The following is a 26497-nucleotide window of genomic DNA, read 5'->3' as shown; positions in this document are numbered from 1 at the left end:
TGCAATTTCCTACTATTGTCACCATTAATGCCGTTGGTAACTATTAATACTGCTATTGCACAATTAACGGTGCCCTCCCTTTACTATTGTTCTCACTGCACACTGCCTTTCTCGTACTATTATTACACGATTAGTGCTGCCATTTACTACTATTGTCACTATTCATACTGCCATTCTCACTATTATTGCACGGTTAATGCTGCCATTTACTACTATTGTCGCTATTAGTGCTGCCATTGCACAAATACCGCTGCCATTTATTACTGTTATCACTATTCGTTTTTTCCGTTCTATTATTATTTCACACTTAACGCTGCCATTTACTACTGTTGTCACTATTAGTGGTGCTATTGCACCATTGATACTGCCATTTACTACTATTGTCACTATTCACACTGCCGTTCTGGTATTATTATTGCACCATTGATACTGCCATTTACTACTATTGTCACTATTCACACTGCCGTTCTGGTACTATTATTGCACGATTGGCGCTGCCATTACTACTATTGTCGCTGTCACTGCTGTAACAGTGCTGCCATTGCACATTAATCGCAGCCAATTTACCGGAACCCTGCTGGCTGTTGCACTGACAGCGCTGCTCCACGCCCTGGTTGTGTCAGCATTAGTGCTGTCCCTCCCCACCCCTGTGCTGTGCAACGCTGCGCTCGAGCGCCTCAGGTGCACCGGCTCCTTGACATCCGGGTGCGCGCGCGCTCGCTCGCTCGGTGGCGGTGGCAACGGCAACGGCGCGCAAGTGCGGAGCTGCGGTCCGGCTTGTGGCTGCGTTTCCGCGTCTAGCGATAGGAGGGAGAGAGAGAGAGAGACACACACACACACACAGACAGACAGACAGACCGAGCAAGAGAAGGAGGAGAGCGAAGGGGAGAGACGCAAAGAGACGACGGGCAGCCGGTGCCCAGGAGGATTGAGTCGGGCAGAGTCGAGCACCGCAGCGCCTTGCCCCGCCCCGCCCCGCTCCTCAGCCCGCGGCCTGAGCGGTGCTGCCGGCCGCCCTGACATGTGACGCGGGCAGCGGCACCATGAAGAAGTTCAACATCAGGAAGGTGCTGGACGGCCTGACGGCGGCGGCGGCCGCCTCGGCCTCCTCCTCCTCGTCGTCGTCGCAGCAGCCCGGCCAGCGGCCCGCCGACAGTGACATCGTCGAGAGCCTGTGCTCCGAGCACTTCCAGCTCTGCAAAGTGAGTGCGGCTCCCTCCCATCACAACCTCCCCCCTTCTCTCTATCACTGCCTCGCTCCTTCCTCGAGGCTCAGGGTCAAGGCAACAAGACCAGAGGGGGGAGGAGAGGCTGCTGCCCCCCCCCCCCCCCCCGGTAATGCGGCATTCAGGGGGGGGCCGGAGCAGGATGGTGACTGTCACCCTGCCGTACCCGTTTGCCACAGCCGACCCCGAGCCATAATTTCTACGGTTAATCTCCATCTGTCAATCTGTCTCTTACTCAAGATAGTCCCACCCCTTTATCCTTCTCAAACCCGGCCTCTCCATCTCATCCCTTCATCCTTGCGATTCCCGGCCCCTTCATCCCACCACCCTCGACCAAAGCCCTCCTGATCTCCTTGATTGCCACTCTTTCCTTCCGAACCTTCTGAATGTTGTAGTCGGCAGGGCAGTACTCTGCATATCGCCAACTTGGACAATTTTACATTTTTTTTATCAAGCCAATTAAACCAAGCCGATTATCCTACACGTCTTTGGAGTGTGGGAGGAAACCGAAGATCTCGGAGAAAATCCACGCAGGTCACGGGGAGAACGTACAAACTCCATACAGACAGCACCCGGAGTCGCGATCCCTCAACTTCTATCATTTCCTGTTTCTCCCCAGCGCTGCTTCAGTCTTTATTTGGTCCTCCCAACACACATCCCACCACCCTCGACCAAAGCCCTCCTGATCTCCTTGATTGTCTGAAGAAGGGTTTCGGCCCGAAACGTTGCCTATTTCCTTCGCTCCATAGATGCTGCTGCACCCGCTGAGTTTCTCCAGCTTTTCTGTGTAACCTTCGATTCTCCAGCATCTGCAGTTCCCTCTTTAACACATCGCACCCTTTCCTTTCCCTAATCTGCCAACTGCAACTTGGTTGGCTTTTCACTCCTATTTTCTCTTTTCCTGTCAGCCTTTTGTTCCCGACCAAGAGAGACTTAGAATTAGATTTTAGCTCTTGGTGCTGAGGGAATCAAGGGATATGGGGCAAAAGCCTGAACGGGGTACTGATTTTGAATGATCACCCATGATCATATTGAATGGAGGTGCTGGCTCGAAGGGCTGAATGGCCTACCCCGCATATATTTTCTATGTTCCTAACTGTCTTTTCTCTGTTGGCCATCAAATGTCATCTATTCAGCCATTAAATCCATTTACCTGAATACCTGTGTCCCAAGTCAGTAAAGTCTACTGCCAAATGATCACCAGCCTTCCCCTATTCCCTCTCTTGCCACATGGACCTGTTAATACCTGTTTCTCCCTTTTTGTACCTGTTTTTTTCCTGCTGCTACTTACATTAGACGGTTCGTCATGGATTTCCATATCAACCTTCGGCCATGGCTTTTGATCCAGTGCAGAAAATCCTGGCTATTGGAACCCAATCTGGATCATTAAGACTGTATCCTTTAACTGTGACTGGAGAGAAAGTAATGGTCTTCATTTATCACTTTTAGAGCCTTTGGCACCTTGCTCCATCCAATTGGAGAGGCTGGCCTGTCATTCTGTGTTTCTTTGCCTTCTCAAAACGATGATGGTGCATGGACTGATAGTATGCTACATTTCTCTTGCTGTAGCAATGAAGATGTGAAAGATAAATAATTTTTTATGATCATCGGCCATTGGAGGTAATGCTTAAGTATTTTGATTGTTGTATCTGCTGGTTTGTCTGGTTTGTCATATGCTTTGTGGTTCATTATTATCTATCTATACATTATCAGTACAGCTGGTCTCCTCGGGGAACATGTGCACTGTAGCCTGTTATATTTTACAACTGTTTTACAAACAATAGCTTCGTTTACTGTTGCTTTTTTTCTTAAAAGATAAGGTGTCATGTTGTTGACTGCATTGTTTTTAAATTTCCCTCCTATTATACTGTTTTGACACTATTGATGCATTTGTGTTACGGTATAGAGGTGGCTTCTTGTTAGTGGCTTGTTTCAAAGCTTGCAGTTTGTGTGTTGTTTGTGTGAGAAGTTAAATGAGAATTAAGTTCGAAGGGCACATGAGGCAAAAAAGCTCCACCGGCAACAAACAGATCTGGAAGCTCTTTAGTTAAGGCCTCTGCTCTGACTTGGCAAATATAAATTGCCATTTGCGACTACACTTGTGGATGTAAATTGGCTCTGTATCAAATATTGCTTTGATTTTGTTACATTTCTAATCTTGTATCTGGATTGCCTTGTAGTCTTTTTTTGGTTATCATTCAGCGATCTGTTATCATTCTGTGATCCTTCAATTCTGGCTGCTTGTGCAACTCCACTCTAAAATTCCTCTCCTTTTAAGATGTCCAAGCTTTGGTCAGCTTTTCAATTTTTTTCCTTTCTCCCCACTTCTACAATCAGTCTGAAGGGTTCCGACCCAAAACATCGCCTGTCCTTTCCCTCCAGAAATGCTGTCTGACCCACTGATGTGCTCCAGGACTTTGTGTTTCACTCAAGATTTCAGCAACAGCATTTCCCTGGGTCTCCATTTTCGTGTATAAATATGTGTCAGCGTTTTTTAAGTTTGTACAAAGTGCATTTGCACGTTTTACTAAATTGATATAAATTGGCTTATAATAACCTTTAAGCTAATGACCCTATCCCTTTGTTTCCTAACACAGCAAGGTGCTAAATTAATGGTAGTCATTTAAGGGGCTTTATGAATGCAGGATGCTTTCATTGTCTATTATTAAATTGCCAATTCAAGTAGCCAGATGGAATGGCCTAAGTTTAGTTATACTTCTAAGCATCCGGGACTGGTCTCCAATCCAATACTTTCTCAAAGATCCTTCCTCTATTTTGAAATGCCATAGCCTTATCCTTTCTTAAAACATAGAACTGAAATCCTCCTACCTTCCATAAATTAATGTAATTTGACTGCTAACAAAAAATAATTTAAAATTATTTTGTTCAGATTTTTCTGCCGAGAGCAATCACTCTTAAAAATGCCATTCTATCCTTTAGAAATTATCAGCTTAAGTGTGTTAAACATCCTTGCCTCTCTAAAACAACAGTCAGTTTATTTTATTTGTCTTTTCCTTTGCTTAGCGTCAAGGTAATCAGCAAATCTGGAATTTTCTTTGCTTAATAATAAAACATCTCTCAATTTAACTTCAGGATGTACTGTTACATTCAATGCATGTCTGAAGTTTCCTCCATGCTCTACAAAACCAGTTAACTCCAAATATCTGCTGCTGAACTTTTAGTTTTTCCCCATGAGGTTTAATCAAAAATTAAGACCACCATATGTGATCTTATCCAGGTTGCCATTCCTATGTTCTTCAGTTTCATGACTGAGTTGAATTCTTTAAAATCTCTGACCTGAATTATTCAGTGAAACTGCTTTCAGTGTTCCTCTCTCGCCTCCTCTCTCCGAAGGCGTGCCACTTCTCTTTGGTTCAAAATACCAAGGGTCATTGAACCTAACAGTACCTGTGGTCTAATATTTCAAAGATTGGGACAACCTTTGTGAACATGAATTAGAGATGTCATCAAACCTGATTCAAGATAATATCTAGAAGCAGCAGTGCTCTTGCCAGTTATTTTGTATATTAGATGTTCCTTGGATATGGATAAATTATAGTTCCTTTGCTGTCCCTGAACAAGCAAAAGTCAGTTATGAATTTGCCAAATACTCAATGTGTTCAGTTTAAATCCAGGATTCACACTTTGTCCATTTCGATCTGCTAATTTGAATCTCATTTTAAACCAATTTTTTATTTTGAAGTTAGATTCAAAAATTGGAAAATTCTGTTTAATATTGAATAAACTACTAATATTGTGAATTAGTCTGAAAGATTATGACATTGTCATACAAAAATATACAAAGTAATTGCATGCACGCCTGCAAATGTGCCTTGATGCTAATTCAAAGGTAACGGTTGGAAAAATTATAAATAGAAATGAAGAAGGGATATCTGACGTATACAAATTAAGTCAGAATGCATATTTTTAATTTATAAAATCCCTTCTAATATTTATCCTTATTATTATTGGTTTTACCTCCTGTTGCCACTGTCTTCCCGCACCCATCCTAACTAGTTGCAGAGAGAAGAGGAACTGGTCGCAAGTTTTTGCTCTAGTTTTGACACTGCCCCCAAGAGTTGCATGGGTGCGATTGAAATGATTTTGGATCTTTTGATCAATCAATAACTTACATTTTCTTTCTCTCTTGTTCCTTCACCCTCTTACACTCTATCTCCTGTCTGGGAGTAATGAGATACAGAAAACTTGGAAATAGTGGTCAAAAACAAACCTACTGTGAAGGAGCTGAAATAATGTTGCATTTTTTTTATAATGGAGAAATAAATGGGAAATTAAAGCCAATAAATCCTGAGGACAATGAGTTGCAACTCAACATTTTGAGATAAATTACTATGGAGTTCATGGATGCACTAGTTGTCACCTTCTAAAATTCCACAGCTTTCACCATGGTTCCCACAGATTGGGAGGTATCAAATGTAACATTATTTAAGATGGAAAGAGAAACTAGAAAGCTTTTGACCTGTTAGATTATATCAGTGGGAGAGAAAATGTTGGAATCTATCATTAAGGAACTGAACTGGCAACAGAGTACTTAAAATTAACAAAAACGGAGGCAAAATCACTAAATCTATGAAAGGGAAATCGCGTTTGTCAAATCTATTGCAGGTTTTTTTAGATTGCAACTAATCTAATTCTTCTTATTGAGTCCACATCAGAAATTGTTCAGGCAGAGATTAACACACTTCTCGGCATTTGCATTCAATGGCGTCTTGTGCTTCTTGTGCGTAGTGGTGGAAAGATTGGTGGAAACAGGGCCGCGACGTGAACGCTCATTCCTTGACCCCTCCAACTAATCTAATAGATTAGGCAGACGAGTTAAAATCATAGTTATACAGCGCTGAAACAACAGGGGAGAGGGAATTTAGATAAGGATCATTTAGATTTAGAGGGGGAGATACAGAGATAAGGAAATGTGTAAGGTGTGTACGAGTCGTCAAAAGGGGCGGAGATCAAGGAAAATGTAGAATAGAACATTGGAGAAGGTAACAACAAAGCAAACAGAGATAAAATGTAATCGGGCACAGTCAGACTGGTTGGAGAACTGGGAAGGGGGAGGGATGGAGAGAGAGAGAAACCAAAGGTTACTTGAAGTTAGAGAAGTCAATATTCATACCACTGCTCAAGCGAAATATGAGGTGCTGTTCCTCCAATTTGTGCTGGGCCTCACTCTTGACAATGGTGGTGGCCCAGGGCAGTAAGGTCAGTGTGGGAAAGGGAGGGCAGTTAAAGTGTTTAGCATCCGGGAGATCAGGTAGGTGTAGGCGGACTGAGCGGAGGTGTTCAGCGAAACGATTGCCAAGCTTGTGCTTGGTTTCACCGATATATAGGAGTCCACACTTGGAACAACGGATACAGTAGATGAGGTTGGAGGAGGTACAAGTGAACCTCTGCCTCACCTGAAAAGATTATCGAGGTCCTTGGTGTTGAGATTGTGTTGCATCTCCTACGGTTGCAGGGGAAAGTACCTGGGGAGGGGGCGGTTTAGGTGGGAAGGGACATGTTAACCAGGGAGTTGTGGAGGGAATGGTCTCTGCGGAAAACGGAAAGTGGTGGCGATGGGAAGATGTGGTTAGTGGTGGGATCCGGTTGGAGGTGATGGAAATGTCAGACGATTATGTGCTGTATGTGACGGCTGATGTGGTGAAAGGCAAGGATTAGGGGGACTGTCCCTGTTGTGACTGAAGGAAAGGGGGAGCAAGAGTGGAATTGAGGAGACCCTAGTGAGGGCCTCGTATATGATGGAAGAGGTGAACCCCCCCCCCGTTCCCTAAAGAATGAGGGCATCTCAGATGTCCTGGTATGGAACACCTCATCTTGGGCGCAGATGTGGCATAGACAGAGGAATTGGGAGTAGGGGATAGAGTCTTTGCAGGAGATTGGGTGGGAAGAAGTGTAGTCTAGATTGCTGTGGGAGTTAGAACATTGATCCCAATTAGTATTATCTCCACACATTCCCCCCCAACTCCCCTTCCACTTCTACCATTCAATGACATATTTAAAAGCAATTTACAGTAACCAGTTAAACTGGAAACTTGCACACCTTTTGGATGTGAGAAAAAACTGATGCAAGCTGAATCTGGAGGTCACAGTCAACCCGCCTATTTGAGAATGTATTTGGATTTTCAGAAGACTTTCATTAAGATGGTACCAGAACTTACTTAACAAAATTAGAATGTATGCTGATTTGCTGCAACTGTGCACTGAGATTTTAATTATGTATAGAAAACAATGTTATTGATTGAGAGGCTATGACTAACATGGTGCGACAGGGAATGGTAGTAATTCCCTGACTGACTTTGTGCATCGAGATCAATGATTTGAATAAGAGGAATAGCAAGTTTTCAATTAATACAAAAACTGATGGCTGTCTGGCTTGTGGCGAGGGCGCAGAGGGATGCTTTGTAGAATGCAAACTGGTTGCTTGAATGAGCAAGGACATGGCAGATGTAATATATGGAAAATGCGTGGTCATCTATATTGGCAGTCATTGTAAGAGAATCTAATACAAGAATTGAGATGTTTCGCTCCATTAAAAATGGGCCATGGTGATACGGCATCCAGAACGCTATATGCAGAACCAACCTGAAGGTTGTACTTATAATTCGAGGAGTGCAATGATGGTTCAGCAGGTCAATTCCTCATATGAGGATATTCAGACCAAGCCTATAATTTAAAGTTTTCAGTACAGATGATCTCATTGAAATGTACAAAATTCTTATGGAACATGATAAGATAATTGCAGGCTGTGATCTCTAGAACCAGGAATCACAATCTCAAAATAAGGTGTTAGCTATTCAGTACTGAGGTGATAAGATATGCCTTTACTCAAAGGATAGAAAATCTGTGGAATTCTCTGCCAAACAGAGTTGTTAAGACTCATTCATTGAGCATTGTCAAAGATTCATAGATTTTTTGATATTATGGGAATTGAGGAATTCCGCACTAATGCAGGAAAGTTGTGCAGAGGTAAAAGATCAACCATGTTCTTACTCAATGATAGAGTAAACAAGAAAGGTTGAATATTCGACTCTGGTGTCTTTATCTTGTTTTCTTGTGTTCCTTCAGTCTTTCCTGCTCACTTGATTATATTTTTATGGTGAGAATTACATTTACTGGTCATCAACTGAAAATGAAGTGTCAGTGGGAGGCATGAGCAAACCAGATGATTTTAAGCATCAAAAATAACTATGTACAAAGGATATTTTGACATTCTGATAGTAGCTTGCATAACAGGAAATGGTGGCATAAGTAAGTTGCCTCTATAATCTATGTAAAATATATGCATTACTTGTATCCCATGCCACACCTATAAACTATATGTTGATCTCTGTCTGTGTCACTGTGTGGAAATCATTCCATGCTCTTTGGGAAATAACATTCTTTAATTTCTCTTCATGACAAATTAGTGGTTGCCCACCTAATCAAACAGTACTTGTAAATAACAGTCACGATTTTTTGGAAGTGAGTCAAACTGTTGAAGATGGGTTGAATAGCATAGATTAGAATGAACAGATGTGGAGGAAGGAAATTAAACCTTGTGTAAGTTAGACGTAGAGTTCTGTAATTAGTTCCTGAAGCAGTGAATATTTCTGGATGGATAAATTATAATAGGTCAGTGGCTTTTCGCTTCTGTAAATGTCCTTTAGAAGGTGATACAACTTGAATTAGAAATAAGATGGGGTTGAAGATGAGGAAGAAGATAATCATTTGAATGCCTAAATCCCTTATCCCCAGATTTATTCTAGTTTTGTTAAAAAATATATTTCAGTGCCTGGAGCAATTTACAACCCACCAGTTACTTTTAATGCAGAGAATATAACGGCAGTCGTAACCTTAGCATATATCAGAAAACTGCAGCTGACTGCTTTTTGTGATGCAAGTCAATTTCTTCATACAGGACAATGTGGAAAATGCCTGTCACAGTGTGAAGTTCCACAAGCAGCAAAATACTCAGATTAGATTCTCTCTTTTTCCGTGTTGCTTGTTCAATAAATAAAAGACAGGAGTCTAAAGAGAATGCATGCTACTTTTCAGAATCTGGCTGAGAGGTTGCCATCTCACTAAATAGTGAGCACCCCAGCACTGCAGCATCGAATGTAATGTATTGCACAAAATGAGATTAGGAATATGTCAACAGTGCCCAAATCACAAGAATGTTTTTCTTTTAGAAAATGCTAATGCCAGATGGATTTCGCAATGAATTATGATGTGGTATTAGAGAGACTCCCAGTTAATTCAACTTTCCCAGTTGAATTAAGTATGCAAATGATAGGACCTTCAAAGCCAATTCATGAGAAAGGAGGAAGACCAGCTTTGTGTATGTGATAATTAGAACATTAATGAAATTAATTTAATATTGGAAGAGAAGGCATAAATGAAGACCTAGCTTGCATTAAAAAATAAGCAGAATTAATTATTTGGGGTTATGTGCAAGCATCAGTTGGATTATGTAAGTGAAGTGACAGAACAAACACAAGTAAATATGAAAGTGTTTCAGCTCCTAAATTAAAAATCTCAAGTTACAAGATTTTGAATGGGTTTTTTCATATCGATAATACACAGTGGTGTGAGTTCTGGGAGATGGTGATCATATTAAACTATGGGTGTGAATCTAAACAATGAGTCTTAAACTGTCATAATGAAAATAAACTTAAGAAAAGTAAATCATGAATTTTAAGTTACAGAACATTTTGAAAGTGGTACAATTTAAGAAAAAATAATTGAAGCTCAAATTAAAATTTGCTTATAATTGTTCAGTATCCTTAAAGGGCGAGTTCAGAATGGAAGTTAGTGATTTCAGTGTCAATGTCTGAATCAGACTTAACAAATGAAAACAAATGTAAGACTCTGGAGATTCAGATTGTTGAGAACTGTTGAAGGCAGGTTTTTTAGTTTTTAGAGATACAGTGCGGAAACGGGCCTTTTTGGCCCAACAGGTCTGCGCTGACCAGTGATCCCGCATATTAACCCACTAGGACATTTTTTATATTTACCAAGCCAATTAACCTACAAAACCTGTACGTCTTTGAAGTGAATGAATGAATCCTGGAGGAATGTTGCTTTAATAGAAATAAAATATTGTATTCATTAGTATTGCATCAGTATCAGGTTGGATAACAAAAGACATATTAATAGTAGTCTTCAGAATTACTAAAGTGCAACAATAAATTTACGAAGAATGATTCTCGATTTACGAGAATGTTGCCAGGACTAGAAGATGTGAGCTATCGGGAAAGGTTGAGAAGGCTGGAACTATTCCTTGGAGCGCAGGAGGATGAGGGGTGATCTTACAGAGGTGTATAAGATCATGAGAGGAATAGATCGGGTAGATACACAGAGTCCTTTGCCCACTGAGAAGGTGAATCGAGGACCAGAGGACATGGGTTTAAGGTGAAGGGGAAATTATTTAATAGGAATCTGAGGGGTACCATTTTCACACAAATTGTGGTCGGTGTATGGAACAAACTGCCAGAGGAGGTAGTTGAGACAGGGACTATCCCAACATTTAAGACAATGTTAGATAGGTACATGGATTGGATAGGTTTGGAGGGATATGGACCAAATGCGGGTAGGTGGGACTAGTGTGGCTGGGACATGTTGGCTGGTGTGGGAAAGTTGGGCCGTAGGGCCTGTTTCCAAACTGTGTCACTCTATGACCATGAATAAATTACTGAACAGTCATTGTGGGTTATTAGAACAAGAACCTGGTCTGCCAATCTTTGCTGTTTTTTTTTTAATTGGACCATGGAAAGCATTACAAGATAACAGTTTCTGGATTAAATCTTATATCAGTCTACCTTTGTTGACTGTGGCTTCTGTAGCCCTACTTGTAAATTTCTATGCCAAATCTCTGTTTCCTAAAACCTGGCTGTTTGACCAAGCTTTATCATCTGCCCTAATATTTTGCACATCTTGGTATCAATTTGTGTCTCCTAATAGACTTTGAAACCTTTTGCTGCATTGAAGTTGCTGTATAAATACTTGCTATGGTAGAAAATAAATTGAGGATTCAGAGATAGGTTTGGTCTTGAATGATAAAACAGAAATGTATCATAATCTAAAGACAGAGACTATAACGATTGGAGTCGAGCTGAAAATTGAGAAAAGGAAGTGCTTGGACTAGAGATAGGCTAATTGTACATTGACAGAATTGGCAGGCCAAACAGTGGGCAATATTTAAGTACTGTTATAGTAGTATAATATTGTGAAGAATTAGAAAGGGAAGAAACTAGATGGGAACAAAATATGATGGTCAACAAAGTGAAATAATCACTGAAGGGAATTAATTGGATAGAAATATCTAGTGTGAATACAAGAATGAAAGATTCTTCTTTATATATTAAGAAACCAAATGGATATCTTGAGTTTACTGCAGGCAGTGCAATATAAAAGCATGGCAGTGATGCTGAGCCTGTGAAAGATTCGGGACATCCCTTTATGGCGTTCAAAAGGATTTCCATGAACGTTCTTTTATCAGGGAATTAAAAAAAAACCCTATTCTTTCTGGACGAAAGTTTAGGAATGGATAGTCTAACCGTCATAGCATGGAAACGTGCCCTACGATCCAACTTGCTCATTCCAATCCAGATGCCCCCATCTACCCTAGTCCCACCTGCCTTCATTTGGTTGATATTCCAAACATTTCCTACCTATGTACCTGTCCAAATGTCTTAAATGTTGTTAGATGACCCACCTCAACTACCACCTCTGGCAGTTCGTTCCACATATCCACCATCCTTTGTGTGAAAATGTTGGCCCTTTGGTTCCAATTAAATTTGTTCTCACTTATCTTAAACCTATGTCCTTTGGCTCCTGATTCCCCTACTCTGGGTAAAGGACTGTGCATTCACCCTCTCTATTCCCCTCATGATTTTATATCTATCTATAATACTAAAGCTCTTCGTCGTGTGTGTGTGTGTATTTGGTTAATTTTCCTATTTTCTTCCAAACGCTAGGCCACAGCCTTTCCATTTTCACACATTCTACTCACATTTTCCTGTCGAGGAGATAAACATCATCCCGTCGCATTCCCACCTATATTTCCGAATTTTTAATTGTTTAAAGTTTTAAAAACAGCTGGAAAACTCACCCATTTCGGGAAAAAAACCCCGTGACGTCACAATCCTCGGGTTTGAAAGCACCTTGTGGTTTTAATGTTTTTTACCTATTTCTCCCCCCCCCCCCCCCCCCCCCCCCCCCCCCACGCACATACACACCCACACACACAGCCCTCCCCGCCCATCAGGGACGGCCTTAGGTGGTGCGGGGCCCAATTGGGAACAATTTTGGTGAGCCCCAGGTTGCCAGCCAAGGTCTGTAGAATCATAGCAATATAAATAAAGTCTATTATAGACTTTATATCTCTATGGTAGAATGGAAAGTAATCAAAATGTGTGCTTAAAAAGTGCATGCAATTTAATTGACCAAACAGATCTAAGCTACATTTTAATATAAAATTGCATATATGTAAGCCTACAGGTAACAAACAAAATGTGTAGATCATCTCTGAAAAGTATATAGTTACAATACCATTTGTTTTAGTGACAGTAAAAAAATTTTGCGTAAGCGCTTACTCTGAGTCTTGAATACAGGCTCAGCATCTAGGTCTTTGGCAAGTTCACTAGTGTCAATCAAGGCTTCATCAAAACCGTTTTCCCTGTATGTCTTTAACCAGTTACAAACCTTTTGAAATGAAGAAAGGCCTGTAGCAACATCCATGGTATCACTCTGAAGTTCCTTACTCACAAAATGTACTATTCCACAGCCCACTTGCCAAGCTGATCAAGATTCTGTATATGTTTTGATAACCATCTACACAATTGCAACACCACAATTATATCACTTTAATGTCATCTGCAAATTTACTAATCAGTCTATTTTCATCCTGCTTGAGCCTATAAGAAATAATGGTTTCAAAATTATCTAGGTTATTAAGAGGGTAAGTGGTGAAAGACTGCTTCCATTTTGACAGATTGGTAAAGTCGAGTCATAGATCAAGGGTTATAATAAGAATAACGGGAAATTCACTTTAATTATTGGAGTATAGAATAATTTAATCAATTTACTTTTGAGATTATGATAGATTATAAATGTATGGGAATAGGGTGAAAATTTTAAAATAATGTGTTGTTGGTGTTCTGCTGCAACCTCTGATTTCTATCTGTTAGGATTTTGAGAAATCATTATTAGAACTCTATGATTGCTCAGTCATTCCTTATCAATAAAACAGCTTTAGTTTTTGACTATTTACCATTCCATGATATCATTCATGTTGCTGGTTTCCAAGAATGTCAGTAATTGATTGTTCTAACTTTCAAATATGCATTTATTTGGGTTTATTTAAACCACCAGAATATTTTCAGAATCAATGAATGGATTCAATTCCAAGTTTATTTCTATTTTTATTGTGTGATTTTGAAGTGTGAATGTGTAATCCATATTTTCAGGGCACCATAATGTTTGGGACACAGCAATGTCATGTAAATGAAAGTAGTCACGTTTAGTATTTTGTTGCATATCCTTTGCATGCAATAACTGTTTGAAGTCTGCAATTCATGGACATCACCAGTTGCTGGGTGTCTTCTCTGGTGATGCTCTACCAGGCCTGTTTTGCAGCCATGTTTAGCTTACGCTTGTTTTGGGGCTAGTTCCCTTCAGTTTTCTCATCAGCATATAAAAGGCATGCTCAATTGGGTTCACATCGGGTGATTGACTTGGCCACTCAAGAATTGACAAATGATTAGCTTTGGAAAAACTCCTTTGTTGCTTTAGCAGTATGTTTGGGATCATTGTCTTGCTGTAGAAGGAACCACCGGCCAATGAGTTTCGAGGCATTATTTTGAGCTTGAGCAGATAGGATGTGTCTATACAATTCAGAATTCATTATGCTACTACCATCAGCAGTTGTATCCTCAATGAAGATAAGTGAGTCAGCACCTTCAGCAGCCATACGTGCCCAGGCCATAACACCACCACCACTGTGTTTCACAGATGAGGTGGTATGCTTTGAGTCTTGGACAGTTCCTTCTCTCCTCCATACTTTGCTCTTGCCATCACTCTGATATAATTTCATCTTCGTCTCATCTGTCCACAAGCCCTTTTTCCAGAACTGTGATTGTTTTCAGTACTTCTTGGCAAACTGTAACCGGGCCATCCTATTTTTCCAGCTAACCAGTGGTTTGCATCTTGCCGTGTAGCCTCTGTATTTCTGTTCATGAAGTCTTCTGCGGACAGTGGTCATTGACAAATCTACACCTGACTCCTGAAGAGTGTTTCTGATCAATCGGACAGGTGTTTGGGGATTTTTTTTAATTATAGAGAGAATTCTTCTGTCATCAGCTGTGGAGGTCTTCCTTGGCCTGCCAGTCCCTTTGCGATTAGTAAGCTCGCCAGTGCTCCCTTTCTTCCTAATGATGTTCCAAACAGATGATTTTGGTAAACCTAAGGCTTGGCTGATGTCTCTAACAGTTTTATTCTTGTTTCTCAGTCTCATAATGGCTTCTTTGACTTTCATTGGCACAACGTTGGTCCTCATGCAACAGCAATAAAAGTTTCCAAAGGTGATGGAAAGACTGGAGGAAAGACTAGGTGCTGAGAGCTCTCTTATACCTGCATTATGGAGGCATTTAAACACCTCTGAGCAATTACAAACACCTGTGAAGCCACGTGTCCCAAACATGATGGTGCCCTGAAATGGAGGGACCATGTATAAACATAGCTGTAATTTCTACATGGTGAATCCAAAATGTAGAAAAATGGCCTTTATTAAAATCTGGCAATGTGCACTTTAACCACATATGATTTTTTTTTCTCTATTACAAATCTCAAAGTGTGGAGTACAGAGGCAAATAAATAAATGATGGGTCTTTGTCTCAAACATTATGGAGGGCACTGTATTACCTTCCGAACATTACTTTTAACAAATTTATTTGAACTTTAAAAATAAAGTTAATAATTGTGATTGTAAAACACTGATACAAATCTATTCCCTCAGGGTAGGAAATGTATGGGCCACGTGATCTGGATTAATGTGGTTTTATTCCAGTGTCCAAGGAGTCTGAATTTTCTATTTCATGTTATATGATTGGTTTGAGGTTTTGCTTTACAATCCTTGTAACTATAGCATGAGACCATGAGAAATAGAAACAGGAGTAGATTATTGGATGCCTTAAACTTAACCCACAATTCAATAAATTTGTGGCTGATTCAATTTTTCTTATGTTTACTTTCCTGTCATCTCGATTAATCATTGATTCTCATTGATTAAAGATCTACCTCAGTTTTGAATATATCTATGGATTCAATCTCTACAGCTTTCTGGAGCAAGGAATTCCAAAGACACTCAGACTTTTGAGAGTAGATATTCTCATTCATCTGTCAGAAATTGGTGCCCTCTTATTCTGAAATCTCATATAAGTGGCATTATCCTCCCACCATTTACCCTGCACCCAGAGATCTTGTGTTCTAAACTCCAACTAGTATAAACCTAACTTGTTCCACATTTCCTCATGACAATCTGATAGCTTTGCTAATTTACTTAGAACTGTGTCAAATGATGAGACATTTCCGTACGTTACAGAGTACTCCAGATACAGTTACATTCGTACCGTGTATAATTGTACTTCCCTTTCACACTCATACCCTCTTGAACTAAATATCAACATCCACTAATCTTCCTGCTAGCTTTTTTCTAACATATACGACCTGCGAATCCCTGTTTTGCTGCTGCTTTTCCTGTCTTTTTTCATTTAAACTATCTGTTTATCATTCTTCCTCCCAAAGGGAATAGCTTTGCATTTTCTCATACAAGGTACTCCATTTTCCTTCTTTGTTGTCAACTCGCTCCACCCATCAATAATTCTCCCTGCACTTTTTGTATCTCACTCATAGATTGTCTTCCCCTCCCTGTCCTGCCCCATTTCTATATCATTTGCAAATTTTCACACACCTCCCATAAATGGATAGTGCTTGGCTCTGGGAGTAATAGAAATGAGAGATGTATGCTCACAAAGTGGGTGTGTGGGGAGGGTGAAGAGTACGTGCGTGAGAGAGAGTCACATGAAGTGAAGGGCAGAAAGTGAGGTAGAGAAAGATAGAAAGATCCACAATCATATAAGGTAGGAAGATACAAAGACGGAATAGAAATAAGCATGGTTGAGGAGAGATATAAAGTGGGACGACTCAAAATGAAGTACATAGGAACGTGAAAATTTGAGCATTTGCTATTTACGGGGCGTAACTGTGATGTAGTTGCAGGAAGATTAAGATATTGAAACAAAATATTTTATGATTGAATGCTAAGATGTTGCTCTGCTTAAATTTATCATGTTTCTCCACGATAGCTTCCAAGAGATAGGCTTGAAGTGGGGCCATCCTACTATCAACTCGCATAGATCTCTGGCTTGAATCCCATTTAAAAGGAACTTAACTACCAAACACCAGACTTGCAACTTTTGCTGTGGTCCCCAGATTCCCCCACCTTGCTATTTTGTACTCTCAGCTCTTTCTGTATTGTTTGTATCCAGGACGAGTTAATCCAGACTAATCCCAAAACTTGAAACATGTTTGTTCTTCTGGTTCCTGCCTTCTTCATTGCTCTGAAACATTTTCAGTGCATGTGGGCCTTCCTATTAGTCGTATTAGTTATTTAGTCCTTCCTATTTCAGTCATATCTTGGCCATCTACGGAATCAGTGTTTTTAGAGTATAGTCATACAGCAAGGAAATAGACCCCTTGGCTCAACGCGTCCATGCTGAACAAGATGCCCCATCTAAGCCAACCCGTCTAGCCTGCATTTTGTCCACACCCCTCTCGTCCAAGTGTCCTCTAAATGCTGCCACTGCACCTGTCTCAACTTCCTCTCCTGGCAACTCATTCCACACCCACCACCCTCTGAGTGAAAAAGTTGTCCCTCAGATGCCCCCCAAGTCTCTTCCCTCTCACATTGAACCCACGTTCCCAGGTTTCTGACTTTGCCCACTGCGGCTAAAAGAGCATGCATTGACCCCACCAATCCCTCCCATGGCTTCGCACACCTCCACAAGATCACCCCCCTTGTGGAGTCTCCTTTGCTCCAATGAACAAAATCCCAGCCTGACGATTCTCTCCCACACCCCTGGCCCCAAGGCCTGGCAATATCCTGGTCAATCTTCTCTGATATATTTTAACGCCTTAGATATAAAAATAGGAGAAGTATGCCTATGTACCCAAGTCTATGTAACTATGATGCTGCTGCAGGCAAGACTTTCATTGTACCTGTACCTCACCATACCATATGACAACACGATCGACTTGACTATGATTAGTCAGTTTGTGGATGACAAGAACGTTGGTGAGTTGTGGATGGTGAAGAAGGCTGTCTAAGCCGTGGCAGGAGATGGATCAGATGGAAAGTTCGGCAGAGTTTGGCGACTCAATTCCAACAAATTCGACGTGATGCATTTTGGAAGTCAAGTAGAACAGTATAGCACAGGGACAAGCCCTTCGTCCCACAATGCCTGTGCCAAACATGATGACCAACCTTTGCTGTACTTGCCTGCACATTTTCCATATCCCTCCATTCCGTGCATATCCATGTGCCTATATAAACGTCTCTTAAATATCACCATTGCATCTGCCTCCACCATAACCACTGCTGGAGTGTTCCAGGCACACACCATGTTTGTTTTAAAAAACGAATAAACAGCAAATATACTTTAAACATTGCCCCTCGCACCTTAAAACTAGGCCCTCGAGAATGTGATATTTTCATCCAGGGAAAAAAGTTCTGACTGTCTATCTTATTATCTATGCCTCTCATAATTTTATATACTTGTACCAAGTCTTTCCTCAACCTCCAGCGTTCCAGAGAAAATCAAAATTTAAACCAAAGTTTAAACAAAAAGTTTAAACCAATCTTTTTTAAACATAGAAACCTCGAGGCCAACTAGGAAAATTGTTTATTATTCACATTCACAAAACCTCATGGCACCGTGGAAATATTTACATTTTACTGTATGATTTACAAAATGTGCATAGAGTATTGACTGTAGGGATGTGCTGCCGCTGGTATAATGGTGCAGAGTAAAACGGAAGAATTAAAATATGTGTACGAATGGCTCAGAAAGAAATGGCTCAGGAAGATGAAGATTTAGTCTTTCATTCCAAGGTTCTGTAGCTGAGGGGAATTTTTGAGAGTCTTTTCCACTCTTCAACCAGGCAGTTTGCAGTTTTGGTGATATAAAATTCCTGAAACATTATGAATAAAGGAATAATTTTTGATCCTATACTTTTTGGCGGGTTGCAACGTAGGCGCACTACAATTCTGCACACATGAGAAAAGCACCAACGTGAATGGTGAGATCTGCGGTATCTTTAAATGAGGCCAGATATTGCTATTGTGTCTAACAATTGACAGGAATCCCACACACATTCCTCTAAAATTAGATTTAAAATTATGGAACAATTTCAATGTAGCTTGCAGAATCAGTGCGCAGACGTGTCACACCATCCTATTAGTATGTTGATAATTTGATCTGATTGTGCTCAAACACTAAACTAGGTGCATCTTATTGTTTGAAGACAATAAGTTATGTATTGTTATGTAATACCTAAGATTAACCAATTTTGCCCAAAATTAATAATAAGATTGAAACATCCCTGAACTCAATCAAATGTTTACAATAAATCAAAAGAAGCAAGCCTGACACATAGGTCTTCATGTTTTGTGTTTTTAAGATGAACACATTGTAAAGTGTTCATAATGGAACACCAATGTAAACTGATAGATTATTATTCTTTTCAGACTGATTAAAACAGTAGTAACATTTTTATAATGCGAGCCATGCATTTTTCAAGAATATTGTTGCGCAGATTATTGATACATTTGTAACCTGGATGCAGGTGGGCAAAAGAGGAGTGGAGGTGGAAATATGGGTGGTAGTGAATTATTTTGAATATGCATGCATTATTTATTGCCATTTTGTTGCAGGTTATTATATCTACTGAAAATTAATGCAATTGTCTTAAAATGTTTAATAGAGGCTCATCAAATCTACTACACCATTCAATCATGGCTGATCTATCGAAGATAGACACAAAAAGCTGGAGTAACTCAGTGGGACAGGCAGCATCTCAATTGGCACCCATTCGATCTCTCCAGAGATGCCTGTCCCGCTGAGTTACTCCAGCTTTTTGAATCTTTCTTCAGTATGAACTAGCATCTGCAGTTCCTCCTTGAAGGGTCTCGACCCAAAACGTCACCCATTCCTTCTCTCCAGAGATGCCGCCTGTCCCGTTGAGTTACTACAGTTTTTTGTGTCTTTCTTCCGTATGAACCAGCATCTGCAGTTCCTTCTTACACATGGCTGATCTATCTCTCCCTCCTAACTCCATTCTCTTGCCTTTTCCCCATAACATCAGACACCTGTACTAATCAAGAATCTGTCTCTTGCTGCCTTAAGAAATATCCACCAACTTGGCCTCGACAGCCTTCTGTGGCAAATAATTCCACAGATTCACCACCCTCTGACTAAAGAAATTTGTCCTCATCTCCTTCCCAAAAGAATGTCCTTTAATTCTGAGGTTATGATTCTACCACTAGTGGAAACATCCTCTCCACTTCCACTCTATCCAAGCCTTTCACTATTTTGTTTATTTCAATGAGGTTCCCCCTCATTCTTCTAAACTCCAGCGAGTACAGGCCCAGTGTCGACAAACGTTCATCATAGGTTAACATACACATTCCTGGGATCATTCTTGTAAACCTCCTTTGGACCCTGTCCAGAGCCAGCACATCCTTCCTCAGATATGGTGCCCAAAACTGCTCATAATATTCCAAATGCATCTTTTGTATCTTTTGCCTTGCTGGAGAAGAGGGAAAGACCAGGTTGTGAGTTGTCATTGATAATGCTGGCTGCTTTCCTGAGATAGTGTGAACTGTAGATGGAGTCAACGGATCGAGGGGCAGGTTCTCTCTGACATGTGTGTGATCTCCGGTTTCCTCCCACACTCCAAAGACGTACAGGTTTGTAGGTTAATTGGTTTTGTTAAATTGTCCCGAGCTTGTGTAGGATAGCGATAGTGAATGGCGATTGCTGGTCAGCGTGGACTCCGTATCTCTAAACTAAAACTAAACTAAAGAATAGGCTTCCAAAGAATATAGTTTATTTTGCATCAACAGATAGCTGTGAAGGCAAATTGAATCACTATCTGTCAAGAGTCCTGACAGCATAAGATTGGAATAATGATTCAGAAAATTCCTTGTCATAGAAAAAAAAAATGTATCTTGAAAAATGCGTGATTGCGTGGCATGGATTAATGTGTGTTTGGATGTTGGATACATTTATTACATTCCCAGCAGGGAGCATTGCTGCACGAGGGAGCTATCTGATTTTGGATAACATCACATGCTGGATTGTCCAACATGTTGTCCAGCAGTTACCACTTTGTCATGCAATTAGTAAATAGAATCTATAGGCCTATGTAAGTGTGTGGCTCTCCCCTTTCAACCATCAGGCTCAACAAGGTTTCTCGGTGACACTGGACCTCCGAAGGCAGGGTGGCTCTGGCTGTGTGTGTGCCCATGAAGGACAGTTCTCTGGCAGTCTGAGAATTGGGCAAAAGCTCAGTAGGGTGGGAGGTGTGGGCCCACTTAATTGTTTGCTTTAATTAAAGGTTAAATATATGCAATTAATTGAATGAATGTAGAACTTGGTCATTTTTGTTTAATATTTTTCAAATATATAAATTCCTGCTTGCTTCCAGATGATTATTGTTTCTGATTCTGAGAGTGGATCCAATTGTGAAGCATGACCCACCTCAAAAAAAAAAAATGAGCATGGATACATCATCAGGGTTTTTTTTTTAAAGTTATATAATTACTTTTAAAGTAATAAAGTAATTAGTGTATAAAATCATGAGAGGAATAGAGGACCAGAGGACATGTGTTCAAGATGAAGGGGAAATGATTTAATAGGAATCTGAGGGGTCACTGTTTCACACAAAAGGTGGTGGGTGTATGGAACAAGCTGCCCGATGAGGTAGTTGAGGCTGGGACTATCTCAACATTTAAGAAACAGTTGGACAGGTACATGTATAGGACAGGTTTGGAGGGATATGGACCAAGTGCAGGCAGCTGGGATTTGTGTAGCTGGGACAAGTTGGCCGGTATGGGCAAGTTGGGCTGAAGGGCCAATTTCCACATTGTATCACTCCATGACTCTAATCGTCTGATACAAAGGAAAACTGCGCTTGAGGCTCAGTTAGAGAGTGGCAAGTAAGATGTTGTGGGAATTACAGAGACATGGCTGCAGGAGGACCAGGGCTGGGAACTGAAAATTCAGGGGTATACGTCCTATCGAAAAGACAGACAGGTGGGCTGAGGGGGTGGGGTAGCTCTGTTGGTAAGGAATGAAATTCAGTCCCTTGCACGGTGTGACATAGAATCAGGAGATGCAGAGTCAGCATGGATACAACTGAGGAATTGTAAGGGTAAATAGATCCTAATGGGAATTATCTACAGGCATCCAAACAGTAGCCTGGATATAGGGTGCAAGTTGTCTCAAGAGTTAAAATTGGCATGTCGCAAAGGTAATGCTATGGTGGTTATGGGAAATTTCAACATGCAAGTAGACTGGGAAAATCAGTTTGGTACTGGACCCCAAGAAAGGGAGTTCATGGAGTGCCTCCGAGATGGATTCTTAGAGCTGCTTGTACTGGAGCCTGCCAGGGAGAAGGCAATTCTGGATTTAGTGTTGTGTAATTAACTGGGTTTGATAAGGGAACTCGAGGTAAAGATAGATATAGATAGATATGCCATTTATTGTCACTATACATGTACAGTGAAACTGAAAGCTGCTCGTACTCAGTGCATACATACAATTTTACACAAAAAACAAGAAACAGAAAAACAAAACAGAAGGGAGATGGGGGGGGGGGGGAATAGGTGCACAAATTCTACGGCGCTACATACATATATACATATATACAGATGGAAGTCCGTGTTGGGCGGTGTAGTCGGTGCATGTGTGGATTTGAATTTATGGTAGATATAATTCTCGGGAAGCAGCTATTCCTGAGTCTGGAACTGGATGGAGCACCTATAGCGCCTTCCAGAGGGCAGCAGGTCGCCAAAAGTGGGAGCTGTCTGGAAAGTGATCTTCTTTGCCCTGCTAAGGCAGCGGGAGGTGTAGATGTCCATCTGGGAAGGCAACCAGTAGGGGCAGGCTGTCCAGTTACCCTTCCCTCTCCCTGTCTGCCATGGTGGCTGCCATACCATGCTGTAATGCAGTATGTCAGCAGGCTCTCGGTGGACGAGCCATTATGGAGCCATTATGAGGTAGTGACCATAATATGATAAGTTTTAATTTGAGAGGGAGAAGGAAAAATTGGAAGTGTCAGTATTACAGTTAAGCAAAGGGAACTATGGAGCCATGAGGGAGGAGCTGGCCAAAGTTGACTGGAAAGAAACCCTAGCAGGGCTGACAATGGCAGGTATTTCTGGGAATACAGTAGGGGCAGGATCAGTTCATTCCAAAGAGGAAGTCTGATGGGACTGATAGACTGGGGATAAATCCCCAGGACCTGATGATCTGCATCCCAGGGTACTTGAGGAAGTGGCTCTAGAAATCGTGGACGCATTGGGGATCATTTTCCAATGTTCTATAGATTTAGGATCAGATTCTGTGGATTGGAGGGCAGCTAATGTTATCCCACATTTTAAGAAAGGCGGGAGAGAGAAAACAAGGAATTATAGACCAGTTAGCCTGACATCGGTGGTTGGGAAGATGTTGGAGTCATATAAAAGATGAAATAGCGTCACATTTGGATAGCAGTAACAGGATCGGTCTGTGTCAGCATGGATTTACGAAGGGAAAATCATGCTTGTCTAATCTTCTGGAATTTTTTGAGGATGTAACTAGGAAAATGGACAAGGGAGAGCCAGTGGATGTAGTGTACCTGGACTTTCAGAAAGCCTTTGATAAGGTCCCACATAGGAGATTAGTGGGCAAAATTAGAGCACATAGTGTTGGGGGTAGAGTGCTGACATGAATAGAAAATTTGTTGGCAGACAGGAAACAAAGAGTAGGGATTAACAGGTCCCTTTGAGAATGGCAGGCAATGACTAGTGGGGTACTGCAAGGCTTGGTGCAGGGACTGCAGCTATTTACAATATACATTAATGATGTAGATGAAGGGATTAAAAGTAAATTTGCAGATTACACAAAGCTAGGTGGCAGTGTGATGCTATGAGGATTCAGGGTGACTTGGACAGGTTGGGTGAGTGGGCAGATGTAGTTTAATATGGATAAATGTGAGGTTATCCATTCAGAATCAGAATGCTTTATTGTCATTGCATGTGTCACATACAACGAGATTACTGTGTCTCTCCATTTAAAAGAACTTCAAACATTCACATACTCATACTTTTTACACTCCCTCCCTCCCCAAACCCACCCATGGATTCACATTTACATAAATTAACACTCTCTCTCCCCCCCCCCCCCCCCCCCTCCTTCCCAATAACCTGCTCCCGAGACAGAGTTCAGTTCCAAGATTGCTGATGGGTAAAAGCTGTTCTTGTGTCTGGCAGTGCGTGACTTTAGCGACCTGTACCTTTTTCCTGAGGGCAGCAGTGTGAAAAGGTGGTGACAAGGATGTGTAATGTCTTTCACGATATTACAGGTCCTGCTGCGACATCTGGAGTGGTAAATGTCCTCCATAGGGGGCAGGGGAAGTCCAATGATACCCTGGGCAGTTTTTATCACCCTCTGGAGAGCTGCTCTGTCAGCTGCTGAACAGTTCCCAAACCAGGCAGTTATGCAGTAAGTCAGTATGCTTTCTACCGAACAGTGGTAGAAAGACTCCAGCAGTTTAGCAGACAGATGGGCCTTCCTCAGTGTTCTGAGGAAGTAAAGTCTATGTTGCGCCTTTTTTACAACTACAGCAGAGTTCACAGACCATTTAAGATCCTCACTGATGTTGATCCCCAGAAATTTAAAACTAGGCACCCTCTCCACCTCCTCGCCCCCTATCTCCAGTGGCCTGAGCTCCGCTCTATGTCGCCTGAAATCAGTGATGATCTCCTTTTAGTGTTCAGAGAGAGATTGTTGTGAGCACACCACTCAGAAAGTCTGTGCACCTCCTCTCTATAGGCGACCTCGTTCCCATTTGAGATGAGCCCCACCACCGTTGTATCGTCCGCAAATTTTATGATCTTATTTGCGGGGTGATGGGGCAAGCAGTCATGTGTGTATAGGGCGTAGAGGAGTGGACTGAGCACACAGCCCTGCGGTGCTCCTGTGTTGAGGGTCAGGGATGTCGAGGTGTACGGTCCAAGTCTCACCGTCTGGGCGTTCGCTGAGAAAATCCAATATCCACCGACACAGTTGACTGCTGAGGCCAACGTCTAGCATTTTTGTGATCAGCTTGCTGGGTATGATTGTATTAAAAGCTGAGCTGTAAACAACAAAAAGCATCCTGACATATGACCCCTTCTCCTCTAGGTATTGTAGTGCAGCATGGAGGACAGTGTTTATGGCATCCTCTGTAGATCTATTAGCCCTATATGCATACTGGTGTGGGTCGAGTGAGGGGGGGAGAGATAATTTAAGGTGACCTAGGACCAGCCTTTCAAAGCACTTGGAGACTACAGATGTAAGAGCAACGGGCCTGTAGTCATTGAGGGAGTTGATGTTTGTCTGCTTGGGCACCGGGATGATAGTGGTGGTTTTCAGGCACGTTGGCACGGAGGAGTGTGCTAGGGAAAGGTTAAAAATGTCAGAATACCCCAGCGAGCTGGTGAGCACAGTCCCGGAGCACCCTGCCTGGGATCTCATCCGAGCCAGCAGCCTTACTAGCATTAACAGTTCTCAGGGCCCGCTTTACCTCCTCTAACTGGAGGGTAAGTGGCTGGTCAGCAGGGTCCAGTTGGAGAGAGGTTCTTTCATTCGGACCTCTCTCGAAACGGGCAAAAAAGTGGTTCAGCTCCTCTGCCAGCGATGTATTTGCAGTTGTCGGTGGGTCCCTGCTGCCCCTGAGGTTTGTTAGGTGATGTATTCCCTGCCACATGCGTGCTGTATCCCTGGAGGTGAAATGGTCCTCGATCTTCTCCTTGTAGGACATTTTAGCTGATTTAATGCCCCGCTTAAGGTTGTGTCTGGCAGCGCTGTACAGTTCTTTGTTGCCAGATTTGTGGGCCAAGTCCCGCTCCTTCAGAAGACGCTGGACCTCCGTAGTCATCCATGGTTTCCTGTTCGGAAAGACACGGATGCACTTGTTGATGGTGACACATTCCACACAACATCTGATGTAGAAGAGTACTGCTGCAGCGTACTCTTCTAGGTCCTGGTTATAAAATAGACTCCAGTCTGTGCTCTGAAAGCAGTCCTGCAGTAGTAAGGTTGCATCCTCTGGCTAAGTTTTAATGATCCTGGTAGTGGGTTTCTGCTTTCTACTGATGGGGATGTAGGCTGGGATTAACAACAATGACTGGTGGTCTGACTGTCCAGGGGGGGGGAGGGGAGGGGTAAGGCTCTGTAACCTTTAGGAATGTTAGAATAAACACAGTCTAGTGTGTGTTCCCCTCGAGTTGGGCATTTAAAATGTTGCACAAACCGTGGCAGTACTTTCTTTAAGTTGGTGTGATTAAAGTCACCAGCCACGATAAAAACCCCACCAGGATGTGGGTTCTGTTGTTTGTTGATCGCATTTAGCAGGTAGCCCAGTGCTACATTAGCTTTAGCCTCTGGAGCTAAGTATACGGCTGTAATAAAAACCATAGAAAACTCTCTTGGGAGATGGTAGGGTCTGCATTTAACTACCATCATTTCTAGGTCTGGTGAGCAATGTCTCTCAGTAACAGTAGTATCCGTAGTCCAGTTATTGTTCGTAAAAACAACCAGCCCCCCCCCCCGCATTGTTTACCTGAGGCTTCGGTTCTGTCGCTGTGGTGAGTAGCCCGGCCCGCTAGCTCAATAGCAGCATCAGGTATTCCAGGATGGAGCCAGGTCTCACTGATTATCAGAACACAACTATCCTGGATAGCTGATTGTGATGATAAACAGAGTCTTAGTTCAGCCATCTTGTTAAGAGACCTGGCGTTGGAGACAAAGAGGCTGGGGAGTGGTGGTCTGTACGGATTCCTCTTTAGCCAAGTTAGCACGCCGGCTCTATGCCCTCGCTTCCGTTTGCGGTCTCTCCGTCTCCTGTGGTGACTGTTGGGGGAGGTTATCCATGGGGACCCCGGTGCTCTGTGCTCTGCTGGATCTCTG

General features: G+C 41.9%; 1 protein-coding gene across 6 annotated transcripts in view; it reads left to right on the top strand.

The window, feature by feature from the left end:
• The first annotated feature begins 227 nt into the window (after positions 1–227).
• stxbp5a (syntaxin binding protein 5a (tomosyn)) overlaps positions 228–26497 on the top strand; it is a 235648-nt gene continuing 209378 nt past the window's right edge. For 5 of the 6 annotated variants that reach the window (XM_055639042.1, XM_055639040.1, XM_055639041.1 and 2 more), the window contains exons 1-2: positions 229–1202; positions 2523–2620. In XM_055639042.1, coding sequence (XP_055495017.1) covers positions 1044–1202; positions 2523–2620 — 257 coding nt within the window. In that variant the 5' untranslated portion in view covers positions 229–1043. Of the gene's footprint in view, positions 1203–2522; positions 2621–26497 lie in introns of all 6 variants that reach the window. The other variant, XM_055639037.1, reaches the window with a different exon arrangement.

Source organism: Leucoraja erinacea, chromosome 8 (assembly GCF_028641065.1).
Source record: "Leucoraja erinacea ecotype New England chromosome 8, Leri_hhj_1, whole genome shotgun sequence".
NCBI classification, from domain to species: Eukaryota; Metazoa; Chordata; class Chondrichthyes; order Rajiformes; family Rajidae; genus Leucoraja; species Leucoraja erinaceus.
Note: the sequence above shows the minus strand (reverse complement) of the source record. Positions and strands in the feature narration are given on the sequence as shown.